The 20570-nt window shown below is 42.9% G+C and overlaps 1 protein-coding gene across 11 annotated transcripts in view; it reads right to left on the bottom strand.

Annotated features, from left to right (window-relative positions):
* Positions 1-20570, bottom strand: part of rims2a (regulating synaptic membrane exocytosis 2a) — a 142089-nt gene that overhangs the window by 59253 nt on the left and 62266 nt on the right. For 7 of the 11 annotated variants that reach the window (XM_071468920.1, XM_071468910.1, XM_071468909.1 and 4 more), the window contains 5 exons: positions 11919-12868; positions 3830-4041; positions 2411-2530; positions 810-909; positions 534-657 (listed from right to left, as the gene is read on the bottom strand). In XM_071468920.1, coding sequence (XP_071325021.1) covers positions 534-657; positions 810-909; positions 2411-2530; positions 3830-4041; positions 11919-12868 — 1506 coding nt within the window. Of the gene's footprint in view, positions 1-533; positions 658-809; positions 910-2410; positions 2531-3829; positions 4042-4247; positions 4316-11918; positions 12869-20570 lie in introns of all 11 variants that reach the window. The other 4 variants (XM_071468912.1, XM_071468913.1, XM_071468916.1 and 1 more) reach the window with 1 other exon arrangement.

Genomic DNA, 20570 nt, shown 5'->3' with positions numbered 1-20570 from the left:
TTGTTCATACATGTCTACTGAAAAGTCTTTGTGTTTGTTCTGACTGAATCACATCTGAAACATCTGAAACTATTTTGAAAAAAAAAAAAACTACATATATTTCACTGCATTAATATTGAAAAGCTCTTAAGAAAAATCAACATTTAAATCTGTAGATGTTGCCAACTAAGCTTATTATGAATAGCTGCTTGGCAAAATAGCAGCATATAATTTGATTAATAAATTCATCCACTCAAGGTGATTATTCCTTTTTCGAGGTCACAAGGGCCTGGAACCTATCCCAGCATGCACTTGGTAAGAGGCAGGGAGACACTCCTGATTGGCTCTAAAATTACATTTTCATACAAATATTTAACAGAAGCGAGAAACTGCGTTGGTTCAGAAAACTTGTTTTGGTATTTTACAAATTCAGCGCAAATTGCTCTCATGTTTAACAACATGTGAGTCAACAGGGACGTCTTGTTGTTGTCTTGTGAAGAGTATGATGATGATGATGATGATGATGATGATGATGATGATGATGATGCTCTCACCCTATAGGCCGTGAGACCACTAACTCCACCTGCGGCTCAGGCTTGGATTCTAGTATGATATTGTAAACTTCTTTAAATGTGGCTCCTTGTAAAAGCTTCCCGTTCCACTCCAGCACCTGGTCACCTGCAACAACACCAGAGATACTGAACATCACGTGGAATATTTTAATCTTTTACTAATCTGTGTTGTCACAGAGTAAAAAATACAGGCATGCTGAATACTACTAAATCCTGTCATTCCATTTCTATATAAAGTTCTGGTCAGTTTTTTAATACCTGGTCTGAGGTGTCCAACAGTGTCTGCTAGACTTCCTTTCCTCACTTTTGTGATGAAAGCACAAAGTCTACCAGACTCTGTCATCTTGCCTCCCACCACCTGTAAAAGCAGAGAGGTGACTGGATTAGCAGTGAAATACATGTGTGGGTGTCACTATAGCCACAGCATTAACGTGCTATGTGAACTCTTCATGAAGATGTAGCATGAGCAGTGCAACTTGCAGGAGTCGACGTTTTTTTTTTTTCCAAGTGTCCTGTTGATGTCATTGCTTTAGCTCTTGCCTGCAAGGTATGAATCCTCAATAAAAGCATTACAAGGAGAGGGTCAATGGTAAAAGTGCATCTCAGTTTTTTAACAAATGTCCAGGGCTATGCTTTATTCCCCAGAGACACACTCTGGTGCCTCTCTGTGGTTCTGTGACAGTACAGGGCCGTGGGCTAGAGCTGTACTGTATGGTCCTGAGCTGCTGTACTCCACTCTGCTCAGCTTACATGGGCATCATACAAATAAAAATCCCTCTTAATGGCAGCTGAATGCCAACATACAAAGGAGCTTAGGGAAGTCTGCTAAATGAAATGGCTTTATGTAACAGGCAGGAGCCAGAGAGGGAGGCTCGCAAAGGAAAAGAGAGGGAGAGATGGGCAGCGAGGGCGGGCGAGGCTGGCAGCCTGACTGATGGACTGACTGGCTGGATATCCGAGGTGGCTGGCTGCTGCTGAGCGGACAGAAACGCACAGAGGCACTGAGCAGACACAAACATGCCATTTCAGGAGGCTCATTCAATCAGTAATGATTTTTTCCCCATCTTGCTGCTCTCTATTCTCTCTCCTCATGGCCCACCACACTACTCTGGACTTTGGCTGCTCAGCTTATTCTTGTATTGTCTTTTTTTTTTTTTTACCAGTGTGCACCACCTACAGATTTATGCAACAGTTAAGAGAGAAGGGAAAACAAAGCATCTACAACAGCAGAAAGTATTTTATATGCTTTGGCAATGCAGTGAAATAACAAACTGACTGAAGGTTTAAATCATGTGAACCAAGAATAAGAGCAAGAGAAATAAATATCTATCAATACAATATAAGTGACTATTCAACCCATAAACATGGTAATAAAAGTGCAGATAAAATAATATTTCAGCTGTCAGATGTGGGCAGTGTTGACACTGACAGGCTCTGGACTGACTTGTTTCCTCTGAGATGCTGAATGCAGTTCATTAAAGCAGTTCAGTGTGGGTGAGTACAGAAAATTACAGAGCTCAATATCAAATGCTGCTCATTAATATTCATCAGGAATATAATCAAGTCTCTAATGAATATTAATACTGAGTAGCACAATGATGTTATCAATAATTGGAAGCCGAGGAGAAAATCAGTGAGCCACACATACAAATGAGGCCATAAATAGAAATCACAGCTGAAAACGTGTATATATGTTAACAGAAACGTACAGTCACCAGTGCCCCTCAAATTGTTGTGTGTATTTTAACATGCTAGACGATGGTGCCACAGCAGAGAGCATGATCCGGTGCCAAACGTTCAGTGTGTTGATGTGGGTGTGTTCCCCTCACACCAGGTAAACAGACATATCATAAGCTCACCTTCAGACCAAGCAGAGCTCCTGAGTCTCGAGGCACACTTCCATCTTTCATTCGCTTGTTGAGCAAAATACGCCCTATTAGGCGATCCCCATCTTTGGACGTCTGCCACGTCACCGGGTGCTACAAGGTCAGAGCAACAACACACCTTTTGTTTAACAACTCATCCACTTGAATTTGATCACTTCAGATCAAAGCAGACAACTGTCCACAGTGAAAGGGGGCATTGGGGAAGTGTTTATTCACTCAGGGGAGAAAGTTCACACAAACTCTGTTGACATCATCAAAACTTTTTTTTTTTTGTTCTGTTTTTTTAGATAACAACCTGCTCAGTTATTTAAATTCTAAATGAAGGGATAATATAATCCTAATCAAAACTTTAATGGGAAATTGACAACTTTTACAGCAAATTACAGCTCATAAATACAACTCAGTGCTACTTCCAGAGCATGTGTGAACCTGCCAGTGTGAAGGTGGAGTGAGCTCATGCAGCGCCCCATGCAGAGAAAAGCAAGCAGCCCCAACACTCCTCCTCAAACCAGCTCTTCAAACTGGAGCAGGAAGGCTGGAGTCTCGCTCCGGTGCTTCACGACACACATACAACCACCATCGAGTGGAGTAGTGAGGGGGGAGCAGACAATGAAAAAAGGGGGAAAAAGATCATCTATGATACAAAAACAAATGAGGTAGACTATGAGGCATTAGTTTGAAGAACAGAAAGGATTACGAACGGAAAGCACAGAGTAAAGCCACGAGACACAGAGAGGGTGGAATCACAGATGCGGCAGTGGAAGGGAAAAAAGAAAAACAAATGTTTTAGTTTTTGTGCAAAACAAATCCAATCTTCCCTGTTTTTGTGCTTTTACAGTAATTTGAGTTTTGCTATAGAAGTGAATGGAAAGTTGGGCAGGAGGCAGGTTCTGTCTGGACTGGGTGCTGTGGGGTAGGGCAGCAGAGTGAGAGGGACGGGCCTGAGTAAAGGTGTTCCCACTGCGCTAAACAGGACCGCTGCAGAGCAAGAACACAACATACGGAGGAGAACGAGCATGCAACTAGGAGAGACCCACATTCCTGTGCGCCATGACAAACAGAGAGGTTGTGTGTCAATGCTTTTGTTTAACAACTACTGTAAGATGTGTAGTTTCTGTTTGGAGAGCAAAACAGCAAGTACAAGTAGCAAGCAAAGAGGGTGCCCCCAAAAGACTTTTTCGGCAACACCGAGCAAGGTGGAGCCAAAAGTAACCGAAAAAAAAAAGGAACGAAATCGCAAGAGAAATCAATTTATACGTCAAATAAAATCCAAAAAACAAACATCTCACCTATTTACACTTAGTGACAGAGAGCAAACAAAGACTGGATGGGTAGGTAAATAATAATAATAATAATAATAATAACAAAATGCAGGCTAGGTTGTCTCAGTACCTTCTCACTATGGCTATGCTCCTCGTTTAGGGTAGTGCTACTGCACGTATCAACTCCCGAGTCTTTAACCTGCGGTTCACACCATGCCAAGTCCTCTTCAAATGAGTGTCCCCCAAAGCGCACCATTTTCTTTTGCCTCTCAGATAAGGTGTGTGTCGGCTCGGACATAAATGCCTGCTCAATAGTTTTTCTTTTTCCCCTTTGACTGTCCCCTACAGGTGTGGGATAAAAACAGAAAGAAAAACAGAAAAACAACATGCAAAGGTGTAAATAAAACAAAGGAAACATGAAATGACAAAGACTCTAGGAGAAGGGGGGATGGGAGGGAGGAGAGAGACAGAGAGAGACAGAGAGAGAGATGGGGTTAAGGGGCAGGAGGGAGGGGACGGGGGTCAAGGCAGGGCTCCACATGTCTCACCAAAGACATTGGGGAGGCCTCGCTGCTATGCCAAGACGCATGGTCCCACCAATGGCCATCCAAATCTCCTGTAAGGTGGGGGGGGAGGGCGCACATACACAAGAGAGGACAGCGAGAGGGACCAGTGAGGACACCACAAACCACAACGTACAGACATTAACATACACACACACCTATATAACACACACTCAGGACTAAACAAGACATCCAGACATTGGTTGAGGCACACGCTCACACATACTGCTCAAACTCAAAAGGTGATCGTCACGTGCATTTCTATGATCCCTGTGGAGAGAGAAAGATGCAGCTCAGATCACAATACAGAAAGGATCAGTGCTGATTTCACCACCTCATCACCATGCAGTAAGGGAAGGACACAAGCTGCCTGCATTCTCAGCCACACAGTTCTCAGTTTTCACATTCATGACCACAAAGTTTTTTTTCTATTTCCATTTTTCCTTGTCGTCTCTGCAGCACTCACTGAGGAAAACAGCCTGTAAGGTCCAAGCAAGACAGCTGCAGTCATACCAACACACAAGTTTGCTCCACCAGCACATCATAGGAAAACTCTTCTTATAAAGCCACTGGCATCATGTAAACTCAGCACAGACAGGAGCAGGAACCTAATTCTCTTCATTCTGTTCCCATTGTTAAGGAAAATTAAAATAAAAAAAAATGTTAATTATTTACACACTAATTCTGACATTTTATGACACTGTTCCAACGTCTACAGACCTCAGCTCTGTATTTCACATTGATTTGACTTATAATGAAAGATGCTGTGTTGCTTCACAGTAGCTGAGAATATTGCTGTGAAGGACAGGAGCTGTTCTTCCAGAACATAACTTTAAATCATTCATTAATGTTCTTATATGTCTTGGTCTTAATAACAAATGCGGTCGAGGATCAACATTCTCTGTGACAGAAATTAATGAGGTTTATGTAAAATATGTAAGAAAACAATCTGCTGTTCTCGCAGTGTTTTAACACAGAGGTGGGCCACCTTGCCTGAAACAAAGCTAACATAACTAAACACTAACTAAACAACAGCTAATACACTTTTATGCAATAAAAACCTAAACCTATGGGTAAAAAGAGCAAAGGCAATATTTCACACAATAAATGTCTCATGTTTAATGAGTGTGGCTATTGTTTAGGCCATTCTCTGCTAACTATACTGATCACAGTAGAAGACACATCAACAAGTAACAGGTTCCTGAGAGCCTGTGTAATGAAACCATAACACATTTCTGTATTTTACCATATGTTGGTTCAAAGGTGCAGATTCATGCACAGTCATAAAGGTGCATCTATGCAAAAATAAGGCTGACATTTCCTCTATTATTCATCCCTCTCTCTAATGAAACACCTCACCCCTTTTATTCTCATCTTTATTTCCAGAGAACGCTCATGGCTGGGACCCTCAGCTCAAAACAGCAGACGACAAGGCACATTTTATTCAAACAAAGTTAGCATGCTGCTATCTTATCCTACAGTAACTGCATCTGTGGGAGGAAGCAGGGCACATCTCTAATGTGTTTAACCGGGTGATTCAGATTGCAGCGCCACACATGCCTTAACTGACCTCAATCTAAAGTGCACCAGGGAGAGCTTTTAAAGATGAGGCTCTGATTACAACTTCTGTAGCAGCATCAGTGGACACAGGCTTGAGAAACACAGGCTGGGAATTATAGGAGGTTTCTGGGACAATTTTCTTTTTATTTCCTCATCAATCCAGCTGATGGGTCAGAGAGGAACTGCTGGGGGAAAGACCCCTAAGACCTGCACCAGATCTGATGCTTCTGTCAAGAAACAGAGAATATCTGATATTTGAAACAAACATAAACTCCCTGTGAGTATTTGATCTGATGGAAAGGCATGTCTGCAGAACTAACTTTGTCATTGTACAGGATTTGCCCTGTTTTCCCATGTGGATGCACAGAGCAGAGAGATGGAGAGCACTTTCAATTTGATTAAGAGGCTTAAAAATCCAAGCTAATTAAAAAGAGTAAAAAATATTGAATCCAAAGGTGGAGTTAGGATTCCCAGTGGAGGGTAGTAGGGTTGAGGCCGTTCAACTGAAAAAAATAATTTGGGTTGTCAGAGAGGGGCTGCTGTCTGACTGCTGAGGAAATGGTGATTTCTTTGTCCCGAGACCTCAGTGTGTAGCATATCTCTGCATTTAACACCCCATTATGTGGAGGCAATGGGCATTTAAATGTTATTCGCTTACACTGGCAAGTCATTTTACAATTCAGTAATAAAGTGTATTAAGAACTGGGCCTCATGAATTTGCTCTTATTAAAGCATATAAAGGATGAGTCATTTAAATAATACAGAAAGCCTATTTGGTGCTGAGAGGCATTCAGCAGACACTGGTCCACCACTTGCACATGCTCTGTTGATACACTTGGGGAGTTTGAATGTATGTAGTTGTGGTGATCCTCAGAGCCGTGGGCACAGGTAAGCATGCCTGAAAACACTGTGTTTGCGCAGCCCCTGAGCCATATACATCACATTTCCCACACTTCACTTCCCCTGCAAAGAGCTGGAGAACTTAATGGATCTATACAGGAGAGGCCTCCTTCAGGCATTATCTGGCTGAGGATTCAATCTCAGGGAAATCAGGGAAGTCTGATGGAAAGGCATAAAAATAGACTGCATATACTTCTGAATGTAGAGGATGAGGTGATGGGGGAGCGGAGCACACATGGGTACAGAGGAAGGGATTTTCAATATAAAAAAAGAAGATGCATGGAAGAAGAGCGCTGCGTAAAGATAGTGCCGCTGTGAATAAATATAACCGCAGCGTCATGTCTTCTAACAAAATGGCAATATACACACAGCTGATGCAGAAAAGCAGAGGCTAGCATACTGACAATAAATATCTTGTTTTAAAGGATCATTCAAGTTTATTTCAACTTCGCTGAAAGAGGTTCTCGTTTACAACCCTACAACAGTTTACCATATTATCTAAGTAATTAAAGGCAAAAAGGGAAGTGAGGACACCTGAAATATCACAAACAAGGCCTCACTGCACTTGCCTGTCTTGTTCAGAGATAGTTGGACATGTGGACAGGAGGATGAACCCTGCCAAAGCTTGGCTCACATGGGGATTTGTCTTTTCAGCAATGTCACTATCTTCCACTATCTCACCAATTAATTAAGTAAGTGAAATGTGATTGTTCATAGGAATGAATGATGGCAAAACAGTTTGTGTCAGTTTTTGATTGGGCTTATTTTTAGCAGCATCATTTTTTTCATAGAGCTTCAGGAATGGTGTATTTGTATTTTTTACAACACACATCTTCATCATCAGAGTTATGACTAAGTGGCAAAGCCAAACAAAGAAAGTGTCCTCTTTCCCTGTATCCCTCTGCTATCACTATCCATCCATCAGTCCAGGGGAGTGCTATAACTACTTACTGTACACAGTTATGCACTGTGATAAAACATTATGGATGTCCCCAGACAGGCTTTGCCCTCTGCGGACCTCTAACCAACAGCTGACAACAGTGATTACCCTCTTTGCCTCCCAGTTGCTACTCTGTCGGCAGCGTAAACACCAGAGCACAGTTCAGAGTGGTAGACACTCTCCAGTGAACAAGTCACTTGCCTAATGTAGCCATTATAGTTCAAACAGCTTAAGGCCTGGAAGCAAGAAACATTTATGTAAATAGGGGTGTGACGATTCTCCAAATCCACGCTTCAGTTCCGATTTTGATTTCTTTTGTATGGTTGTTTCAGAAGGTGGTTACAGAATTGTTCACATCTATTTGTCTATTTTGGAGCTATACATAGACTGAAATTAGATGCTACATGGATTATTCCAAGGTTATATCTGTCACAGTTTCACCTCCACCTGTGCCTGTTCTTCCTCCCATCACACCCCTCCACCTTCAGCAGCACCTTCCCCCACTCACCCTCAGTGTCTGTCAAAGAGGATCTGAGTGGGCGCCAGCATGGAGGCACGTACAGCCTTTCCCCTTTCTCTCCCCGAAGCTTTATTAACAGTGGCACACCACAATTGGGCACTGATCCCCAGCGAGGCACTGTGTGGTTTTTCAGGGAGCAGGAAACTCATCACGGCCATAAATTGTGAGCATCAGCAGTCTGCGCCCAGCCCTGCCGTTTCGCCCCGGCTCCGAGGCCCCGCAAAGTGCTGATTCAGGGCAAAGGCAGAGCGCAGGCAGTGGCGGAGTTCACCACCAGCAGGCTCTCCATCACTTTGACAGCTCAATAAAAACCAGTGTAAACTATTAATTGGATCATTAATTATTGATGCTGTTTTTACTACAATTCAAGGGGCAAGAGCAGAAAAGAGGCAGGGGTGAAACAGTGTGTATGTTTAAACATAGTCTCCATGTGGGGAGGGTGATACAGTTTCATGTTGATCCTTGGGGGAGGCAGATCTTAAAACATCAACTTATATTGTAAAATAAAAGGTTAGCTAACGCCTCTTATTGTACCCATAACACAGTAGTAATCTAAACATAAAAGGTTCAATTAACAGAATATTTTTCAAACAACAAGCTCGACTAAAGCACGGACTAAAAATCCAGCAGACTTACTGAGATGCAAAAACTGATCCCAGAAGCCATTAATGAGGACGTAACATAGGCTGTCACTACACAATGTTCACCTCTCTGCTGTAGTTAGCCAGCCAGCCTCTCCTTTTCTGTCTGTTCGGCACTATTATGAGACTGCATGTCAGTGGAATCAATAAAGAGGAAAACACAGGGAGAGGCCATCGTGATAAATCAGTCTCTAGTGCTCGCAGGCACGAGCCAGGCCCATTACAGCAGGCACACCCTTTCTCTCAGAGACTCCTCCTCCCTTTGGTTCCCACTGCCTCCTATCCTATCAAGCCCTCCTCCGTCCTTAGTGGCCCCTGCGGGGTGTTGGTGAGTTGAAAGTTTGCCATGCAACCCGCTTAGCCTACTGTTACACACCCATCTCCTGACCGAGTCAGGCTGAGTGCACGAACCCCAGGACGTTGATGGGCCACATATGTCCAAAAGATGGTTTCTGCCCTGTTTTTCGTCTCTCTTCCACTGTGGCCTCACATTTAATTATGATTGATGCTCCTCTGCTGATCTGCTCTGGCTCTTCTTTAGAGCGGATGTTCTAAAGAGTGGATGTAAATCATGATCTGTGTCTAAGGATGTTCTTTTTGGGAGCATTTCAAACAACTGTGAAACCTGAAATACATGCTATCTTTATAGCTGTTTTATTTCAGAGTGTATATCTGACCGTATTATATGAGGTTTTTATTGATAATATTAATTATGTCTGTCTCTGCTGTCTGTTATATAATTGAAAGAGTGCAAACAAGGACACAGTTTTAGAATAAATGATTCAGTAGAATTTTCTGAACCATTTATCAGACTCCCTGCATGCACCACATCACAGCAGCCTTAATTATGTCATAAATTAATAAAACCACTAATTATACCTCAATAAAGAGCAGAGATTGCTCCATGTAATCAGCAGAGGATGTTCTATAGCTAAACTTATTCAGGTCAATAGTTGAACTCCTTCCTTTATTTTTCCCTCTCTCTCCCACACAGGCTGACCTGTGGAGGAGGCAGACAGACATAGACAGAAACAACAGAAACTCTGACCCTCACAACAGCCTGCTTTTCTTCCTATTTTTGTTTCACGGCTACCTGGAAACCTGGAAACTCCCACATCAATAATGTAGTGCCGGTGCTGCTTCCCTTAGTGAGGAGAACAGTTACATAACAGAGCAGACCAACTGAATTCCTCCAGTCTCTTCTAGATTAAACACTGCGAGCATGTGGCAGGTGCTTTGGTCTAATGCTACTGACAAAAGCAAACTGTGCTGCTGTACTTTCCTCCTGTCCATCTTTTATTCTTCCATTTGTCAGCCGCTCCTCTTCCTTTCTTTCTGTTTGGTGCTTTTAACATTTCTCAGGTAAAGGCCTCCGTAATTACAGGTTTGACAATAAAATCAATTTGCAATTACAACAACTGTCAACCAGGTGGAGCAGTCAAGAAGCTAACAGCCTAAACAATTGCTTTTGAGGTTGATTCTATGCAAAGTGGCATTTAATTCAGTCACTCTGACTGTTTGCTTGCCAGTGTGTGTTTATACACTTGGACAAGTGCACTTGTGTCTCTAAGCAGGTAGGACATTTGCCATGAGCGATCTGATGTCCATTTCTATTTTCTTGATGCAGTTAAACAGTAAGACAGGCCAGGCAAAGCCAATACCAAGCATACCTTTCAATTAGGTACACTGTACTAAACTAGACCCTCTGCCTGTAGAAATAATTCACATTACTATTTGAATGTTTAAACTTTGGCACAGTTATTGAAATGAAATTGGAAGAACTAATTTGAAAAAGAACAGAGAACATAGAGTGAAAAATCCTAAAACTGGTGTCAATGTACCCCGAGCAGAGACATGATATGATATGATCCACCCCCAGCCAGGATCAGTTACAGGCAACGACACCAGCAGCGTGGTGTAGGTAGTTACTGAAGAGTATGGAAGTCAAGAGGTCAAAGCTAACTTAGGAGGTAGAGCATGCTGCAGGAAAACATATAATCACCCTCTGCTCTTTTATTTCCCTCAGCTAATAACTTCCAGTCATTTAAATGCATAAAACTACCCGGTAAAATACACCTAAGCTCACCTTGTTTCACTAGACACCCACACCCCAGACCTCTCCTTGCTTCCCTCTGTCTGTCAGTTATGTAACGGTGTCCATTAGAACAGACTGATCAAACAGCTGTGGCGGGACCCGGCAGAGTGTGCCAGCAGCGGCAAAAGGATTAGGCCTCAAGAGCAGCAGCATTACATTCATTTAAAAACACATAACACCCATCCACACTGAAACATATCTGGCTCATGAGCGCACAAGCCTCGTCCTCAAAGGCACTGGAGCTGTTAGAGTAAATTCACGCAGAACAAACATGAAACACAGAAGTGCTTTGCACATACATGAGGCTCATTATTTTCAGGTTTACAAGATTTTTGTTTTACTGTTAATGTTGGAATTTTATAGAAGAAGCAGGTTGGTTTAAACCAAAGTTAGCACACACACCAAAGAATGAACTGTTTACTGCAGTTTATAATAAAGAAAGCCCTCTAAAGAAGTGCACAGCTCAAAAAGTGGAAACTGAGGAGGAAATGTGGAGAAATGCAAATTAGCCGCTCATTATGCACCAAAAACAGACACATTTAACTGCAAATCTACAAAATGACTGCATTACAAATTTCTGTTTTCACCAATTCTTGCCCAGTTTTTTGTTACTGCTGTTACAGATTTCTGACTGTTTACAAATCTAAATAAACTCTGATAAATTCAAAGATTTTTTTAAATGAAAATAATGAGCCCTACACATAAAAATACACATATAAACATACAAAGCACATATACAGACTGTAGACTGGGGAATCTGAAGGGTATATCTGAGTCAACAGCTGCATAAATCAAAATCAACATCAACAAGAGACAGCAAGAATAATTGAATGTTAATTAATGACTTTTCAAACAATTTTGTCTCAGTAATAACATGAAAGAACGTTTTTACAGTTGCATGAAAATCTGAGCAGTTTGTATAATGTAAGGTAAATGATGAATAAAGCTCTATATACATTAAAAGTAGCAGAAACAGCCTGGTAGTGTGCGTGGCCCCTACCTTTCTCACTGACTGACTCACTCTCTATCTCCACGTCCTCACAGCTGGTGTACTCCGGGGTGGTGGCCAGCTCCTCCTCTGAGCTGCTCAGTGACACCTGTCGCATCTTCCCTCCCTTTTTGGTTTTGTGGGGCTTGGGGGGTGGCGGGCGCACCGACTCCGACTGGTCCGAGCTGAGCGAGTCGTTCCTCAACATGCTCTCCATCTTCTCCCTCTTGGTTTTGCGGACAGCTGAACTGGGGTCCAAGTGGTGCTGCTGCCTCCTCATGGGATCCCCGCCGATACCCAGGTCTCCTCTCCGCAGGTCCCCAGATCGGTCACCCAGCACAGGGCTGCGGTGCGGCGTTGGGGGGCTGTGGTTGGAGGTTCTGTGACCTCCGAGGCCAGGACCCATGGGCCCCGGGGAGGAGCGGTCGACGGAGTAGGAACGCTGTCCCACCATAGGCGGCCGGCGCTCGGTGAGATGCTGTCGGGACAGCCGGATGGGGCCGGGGTCATCCTGCTCTGTGTAAGCCAGGGAGACATCACTGTGGCGGCGCTCGTGCCTCAGACGGCCCACCTCAGCGTGCATCCTCATCTGCTCCTCGTAGGGCTGCGGCTTAACAGGATAGCGTGCCAGGTTGGGGTCACTGCGATAGCGCGCCTGGAACTCCTCCTGGCGCTGTTGCTGGAGGTCATACTCACTGGGCGGTCCATCTAGCTCCTGGTCCAGCGGGTATTCCTGGGAGTGCCAGCGTCCTGGGCCCCGCCGGTCCCGGTAGCCCATCCGTGCCGCATCCATGTCTGGGTACATGTGTGGGCCCCGCGGAGCCCGCCGAGGGTCCCCATCTCCATAATCGGACGGTGATCTGGGCATGCCGCCGTCCGTCGGGGCATACTGTGAGTGGTCACCCCCCTCCCTTTGGTCGTATTTTTGGTTTGGATCCCTGGATGCAGATGGGCTTCGTTTCCTGTGGATCAAAGAGAGGGAACAAAAGTGTGGGATTTAGTGGATGCTCACTTTGAAGTGGATGTTCTCTTTTCATACACAGTATATATGATGATTATTTCTGACCCTGTGTTTGCATATTGATGCTGCTCAATGACATTTCCACTGAGCATACAGTGCATCTGCCTGTGTGCGGCTGGAAATGTGAGGTATCAGTCAGACAGGAGTTTCACAGTGCTCCATCACACATATCTGTGCTACTCTACTGAGGCTGAAACCTTCAGTCTGTATTCTATAGCTTCACTTTCCTTTGCCCTGCACTGCCTAGGCTTCAGTCCCTGTCAAAACCTAATGAACGCCTGCTCTGTCTCTGTCACAAACACATACACAGAAAGAGAGAGAGAAATGAGAGTAAGCAGCAGGATGCAGCACCACTCCCTCCTCTCACTGCAACAGACTCTATGTGCTCCATAACACGGCCGACTAACGCTCTTCTTTTAGCACATTTCGCATGCAATCAGAATGTTAATGTTAGATTTTACAGAAAACATGTGCAGGGAAAACAGCTGACCTCATTAAACAATGTGGCATGTAATGCAGACAGCTTTGCAGCCTTCATTCTGCTAATATTTGCAAAAAACAGGTATTCACATCAGAAAAACACACAGTTAAACACATTTTAACACACAGTTAAAATCCTGTTTGATTGTTTAATCTGGAGGGTTGCACACACATAGACTTAACACAGACAACGTTGTATCTAACATTGGACTCTTTTAGTGCCATAGGCAATTTTTCATTTTCATTTTGATAGCATCTGATTACTTTGTTGATATAGGTGCTTAAATCATCATCATTTGCAATGCATTATACACAACAGGATGACACAAGATTAACAACAGAGCCTGCCTGGATATGACCTGTTTGTATTTCCAAATTAATAGTGTGAGTCTGTGTGTGTGAACACCTGTGTATGTGTATGTGCAGGAGGAGAGATGAAGAACAAGACAGTGTACTGAGAGCAGTGCATTGATAAATGGTTCAGAGTTTCACAGATTGTATCTGCGTGCACAGTACAATGGACATTAAGGGATGTAGAGAGACAATAACAATGTGTCTGAGGTCTATCTGAATTTATGAGCCTCGGAGGAATGTACCCATTTATCTATCCCAACACCAGAACATCCGCCTGGATAAAACATCCAATGTCAATCAGAGCTTTAAAAATTATAATACACATTAAGTGATGTATTACACTAAAATCATAACATGATTAAACTAATACATTTTCTTTCAAACACCATCTAAAACCATGTGTTCTGGTCATGATAAAACTGAGTGGTCCTCTTTGTAACGAGACTGAAGAGAAGTAAAATCTTATAACAAGTACAGTTAGGCTGGAAATTGTGTGAAATAACTTGCTAAGATGAATTCTTTGAAGTATGGTTACAGTCAGCAGCTCCAGATTTCTAAAATTAGCTGTCACTCATTTTATCATTGTCCAATTGTCAGAGAGGAAGCCAGCCAGGAAGTGGATGAAAAGCCTGGAGGAGGCTAACTGTGTGTTAATGCATTTATTCTTTTGTTCAGAATTAATTATTCATAAGCCATTTTTCTCCTACATTTCTCCCACTTTTCCACCAAAATAATAATGACATTTTGGTTAGGAAAAAGCTCTGTGAAGCATTCCCTTAATTTTGTACGTGACAACTTCCCATAAATTTCAAAGGGCTTCATAAATCACTGCTGCCAGCCTTGCTCAGTGGCCAAGGTAAGGGCTCCTCACGTGTGATTGGCTGATTCACTGAACCACAGAGGAGATTTGGTCCCTGCCTACTGGATCACAGTCTGAGTGTAATGAATGTACAGAACACAAGACACCAGCACTGTGGCAAAGCACATACAGTATGGGTAAAGATGCTTTCTGTGTTCTCTGTTTTGAATTTCTGTGTTGAACACTGAGTAATCTCACAAAAGTGAAGTGCCAGCTCCAGCGAGGGATAGAATGATGAATGGGCCTTGTGTATAGTTCATGAACTGCTGTACAGTTAAAATATGAGCTGTTAAAGAGGGGCAGAAGTCGAACAATGAAGCAGCACAAATGTGCATTCCAGCAACACGGGTACATAAAAGCAAGATTTACAGTAAAAAGGACAAAATCTCACAACTGTTTGGTCCAGTTACAGAAAAATCCCCAAATGCCACACAGCAACATTTCTACTGATACAGTAAGTCTTAAATGGTTTATTGAATCAGTCGGTGGTTGGCTCGTTCTACTTTTTAAAGCTGCACTAACCAATATTTTTACATTAACCGCTGATCTATTGACTTTGTATATGTGAAAGGGATTGTACATTATCACCTGATTCTGCAGTTCCCCCCAGCTCCACACAGCATTTTAGCATCTTTTAGCTTATTGTGTTGTTCACAGCCCACAACTCAATCTCAGGCTGTTTTCAGAACAAGACGAGGTCAAAACCAAGTATATGGCTGAAGCACATGGTAGGCGATTTGCATTCTGCCTGGTGTCAGCTGGATTCAGCCCTTTCTCCTCCTCTCCCCTTCCTCCTCTGTGCTCACATCTGTAGTATTTTAATACAGCTGAATTCACAATAAAGCTGAAACAGTGACTGAAACATGACTCATTAAGACTACGTGTTAACCGCAAGTCGCTTCCAAGTTGCTGCTCTGCTGCTGCTAAAATCCTGTTTTTATAACCTTGACTTCGTCTGACAAATTCACCACACAAATAAATTAAAGACAAAGACTGTGTTTTGATTTCTCCTATATTTACACTTTAAATGATCACTCAGAGAGAAAGCTAGAAGCTCATTCACGACAGCTGACATGTGGTCAGCATAGAGAGGTGTGCCTGCAGAAAGAAAGCCCAACTTCAAACTTGCAAGAAAATACTGGCAACTCTCTTCTTAGGGAAGCATCTAAGTTGGTCCAAAAGATTTTTTGCTAGGTGAATGTTTTTGAGAGTAAGTCACTAAAGGTTAATCTAGTGACAAAGTTGGCAACACTGTCTGGAAACGCTCTCCTGATGATGTCATGGAAACTGTTTACACATAAATGCTAACCTTAAATCCTTAGTCAGACAATATTAATTGGAACAGTGGTGTATCTTCGTCAGTCAGTCAGCAACATTCGTGTTTGTAGGGATGGCACCACCGTTCATAAACTGACTGTAAGCTACCTGCCCAGAACGCAAGATATTTCCTTCAGGAGTTGAAGAGCTAAATAAATATTTTTCATATTAAAACTACTAGTGATATTTTTTAATATCATGACTGATTCAAATGACTAATTTGACTAATAATAGAGTTGATATATTAGTGCAGCTCTATGGAGTTGAAGCCAGCTGCCAATCTGCATATCAGGATGCCAGTGTGGACCTGTTTCTGCTGGATGTGTGAGTCACACAAGACAAGAACTGGTGAGTGTGGCTGTGGCTTTTTTTTTTTTTTTTTTTTTTTCTCGTCTACTTTCTCCATTTCAACCATTAAAAGCTGCTTATGTAGTTTGAGGATACCACAGCAAGAAAGTGCCAGCATCTATACATAACTTCATCCACAGCAAATCAAGATAGAAGATCTGACATGATTTCTTGGGAGTAGAAAAACACTGCAGCAGTTGTAGCATCAACAATGTAGTGAAAACACAGCAAGACTAATGGATATGCACTTTAATGAACAAGTCCTTCTTTATAACAGAGACCTAGAGAAAGACAAAAGGACATTTGAAGTCTGTGTTGCAGTCAGTTCACACAAGTGACTTCTCCTTTCTGCTTCACATCAAAACAAACGCCTCCTATCACCTTAGCATCCAAACGCAGCCTCACCAATGATTCAGACGCAGCTGGAGAAACACATGAGGGTTGTTGCGTTATTCATGATCTGCTCCTGGACACTAACTGAGCAGCGCTTCATTCACAAATTCAAAGTGAAGCGGCAGCAGAAATTATATGCTGGAGTAGGGGACAGGCGCCGTGACTTGGATAGGAGAGAATGGGGGTAGGGGTGGTGGTGAAGGTGTATGTGACGAGCATGAGAAACACCTCTTCATAGTGACTTGATGATGATAGAGGGGTGTGTTACATATGTGCATGTGTATGGGTGCATATGCTCTCTTGTGCATGCCTGTGTTGGTGTCAGTGAGTGTGCGCTGCACTTGCTCCCTCAGAAATGTAACACTTTGGCTCTCAGCATGCCCTCAGGGCTTCAGGCTAATGTCCCCTCTGGGATGTTGTGTTGAAATGCTACATCCAGAACACACACATGCACATAGAACATGCACATAGCAACTACAACAAACGCTAGCAAACTGCCCTTTGACGAGCTCTAACTCATCTTGACACAAGCATCACATTTCCCTGCTCCTGTTTAGGCTTGTATGTCCTTCCTGTCCAAACAGAGAAATGTCTATGGCAGCCAGCAACCACGCTGTACTCCATCAGCATCTGCTTCATGATGCTAACATTGTCAGCGTTAAACCAGCCTTCAGTAAGTACAACAGTGCGGTGGCGCAGCACTAAATTTTGCACTGTGCATTATTCCCCCATTGCTCCAGCTGCCACTGCTACTGTAATAGCCTCTCTGCAGATACTTCTGAGCCCCCCCACAGCTCTGCCATGACACACTCTGCTGATCTCAGATTTGCATTCCATCCTCAGTGAAACAGAGAAAAAGAGAAGAAACAAAACGCGAAAAGAGAGAGGAAGGGATATCATCCACAATGTGTGTGAATTAGTGGAAGCTTGAAAAAAATGCAGCAGAGAAGATGACAGGTCTGCTGTAGCTAAACATGCAGTTGGTGTGTGTGGTTAGTTCCCCCACACTTGTTACGCTGAAAGCATGGAATGACAGAACAGGACACCACTGGATCATGATGCGAGTGATGATGCACAGATGCCTGGCTGCTGCAACGATCGAGTCACGAAGCACACAGTGACGTACTCCCTCCATCACACCCCCTTATATAGCAAGATGCGTGTGTGATGTCACCACAGATGTGGCACGGAGCCGCAGCACAGGCAGCGTGGTGTGCAGCAGATCAACCCGCAGTGATTCATCCTAACAGGCCGACAACAGAGAGACATGTTCACTGTCTGCAAGGCGGAGTGTGGGAATACAAGCCACCATTCTGTACATTCCTGCTGTGGGAATAACAGCAGCCCTCGTTACTGCTGTTGTCCTATTCTGAGCTAACCACAGAAATCCTCTGCTGTGACAGCGTACGAACCGCAACAACTCATTCAGCTGCAGACAAGGGCAGTGATGACAATAAGATTCAATTCAGGGAGGGCGACAGTGGTCTCATTTTATGACTGACAGCAGGACTTTTATATCTAACATGGGAAAAAATGATTCATGCACCTATGACCCTGATAGGAAGGGTGTTCATTTAGCTGTGAAGGATCATGTTTAGACATCCACAGCATCTGTGTGCAGAGGGGTAAACTTCCATATTCACTATAAATCAGAAAAGACGCAGATGCAGTCATTGAGATGTGTAAACCTGGCTTCTGTTTTTGCTGCCAGCACAGCTGTATACACCTCCAGTGCTCTAGAGGTAATTCTAATATTATAATCATCTTTTTAAAGTACACTGTCCTTATCAAAAGCAGCATAATGTATCAAATCCATGGCTCACAAAAATCATGGGATTACACTATGGCCCCGAAAGATTAAAAAGTGCGACCCTAAAAGATTAGAAGTGACCCGACATGCTTGCCATGATAAAACCTTTATATGATGTTATTTTCTGCAACATGACACAAAAACCAATTGTTTGAAATTCTGAATATACTGCGGTGAGATGAGACGTGGCCCTGTCTGTGGAGAGGCTGTCCCACTCCGCCTCATCAGATCTGTTCCTGTTCTGACCTGATCAGAAACATCCACAGACAGAGACTTTAGTTCCCTGGCTACAAACGGACTAGACAGTCTACCTGAGTCGTTCTCTCAGTGTATGTGTGCTTGTGGGGGGGGGGTGTAACACCCTATATTCATCTGTATGATGAAAGGCCTAAAATCATCCTATGATCACAAATCGTTAACTTTAGTGTTTATGATAAAAACTGAGGGTTATCACACATCCATTTGCTCAGTTTACTGGATAGTGGGAACACAGAGAGCAGCTTTTCAGCATACACCTACACCCCGACACAATCATCTCTTTCACTCTCTTGCTTATATAAACGCAGCTCATGATCTTTATGTCATTAATGCTCAATACTGGTTTAAGTGATAATCATCTGCTCAATACTGAGATCTGTCACATTAGTCATATATTTTCGGGTAGAAAAATAGTTTTAATGCTTTTAATGCACTTGAACAACAGAAAACTGCCTTGACCTTCACAGTGCATTCAGTTAAACTAGAGAAAACATTAAATGCATTTCATCACCATTACAGAAAATTCAGGTATATAACATTTGCAGTTTGCTTGTGTTGTAAAAATGCTGCCATTTGCCTGTATATGGGAAGCTGAGAGTAGCTAATCACAGTACAGCCTGTTAAAAACTATTCAGTATATTCAGCGCCTTTGACTGGTCAGTTTACAGATGTAATGAACTCTTACTGCAGAGCATCATGACCAAGCTTAATTAATTGTGGAAGGCAAAATTTTGATTTTGATTTTGTCAATCTGTCCCCTTTCTTTCCTCTCACAGCTACTGTAATGACAACGGAATGAGATCACATGGTTTTATCAAACCAAAACAGAAGAAGAAGAATTGGATTTTTCCTCAAGATTTTCATACTTAGTGAATTAGACAATGTGCACCCACAGCTACCCGAGAGGTTCAGTTGATATTTCCATTTAAAACTAAAGAAATGCCACAAGCACGAAGATCAATAACTGGAAGTCAATGAGGAAGCTTTCTGTCAGCGATGCACAGATGTTGCTGGTTTCATGCACTCAGCTGCATGTGCAGACACCTTGATGCATGTACACACTGATGCACACTTGCTCATTCTCTCACCACAATGCCCTCACCCAGCACTTCACAGACATTAGCTTGAGCTTTTACCTCTTTGTGATGCCATGAAAACTAAAACACCATGATGAAGCCGCTGCTTTCTAATGCTGCTCTCACAATTATCCCTGAGGCAAAGAGATCTAATGCTCTGTTGTTTGGAATCTGCTGCAGATGTTAGAGCAAAAAAACTGTATTGCACACATGCACAATCTACTGTACATGCAGCCTGCCTTTCACTCTGTTTTGTAATTACAGACATGGGACATATGAACTGGTAGTTATCTCCAGGAAACACAACATATATGACACCGTAGATATACAATTAAAACATCCATATTAATTTTAATTGTAAGACAATTAATTAACCAGTGTGAGCATACTGCATTATCACATTCTAGATCCAAACTGCTCATTAGAGTAAATTATTATAAATTATGACATATAACCAGCCTTACTCAAAGTAACTGTCAGATCGTGAGAAGTAGCTGAGTTCAAACCTCTGCCTGATTGCTCCACGCAAACACATGGCCTTCTGCACACAAACAGTCCACAAACGCAATCCAGTCCGATCCAAACGCAGCACCAGACCTGGATCAAAGCCTACAAACAGTCAGTGTTTTTGTTTTTCCAATCCTCTCTCATCCAGCACAAAAACTGTCCTTGTATTATTTTAGAGGGCTACGGTGATCTACACACAGCAGCAGCAAATGTAGCTTTGCGGCAGTGCTCTTCAAACTGA

The sequence above is a fragment of the Trachinotus anak genome, unplaced genomic scaffold (assembly GCF_046630095.1).
Source record: "Trachinotus anak isolate AG129_WGS33_773 ecotype Australia unplaced genomic scaffold, CSIRO_AGI_Tana_v1 ptg000032l, whole genome shotgun sequence".
NCBI classification, from domain to species: domain Eukaryota; kingdom Metazoa; phylum Chordata; class Actinopteri; order Carangiformes; family Carangidae; genus Trachinotus; species Trachinotus anak.
This window is presented reverse-complemented; position numbering and strand designations above follow the sequence as displayed.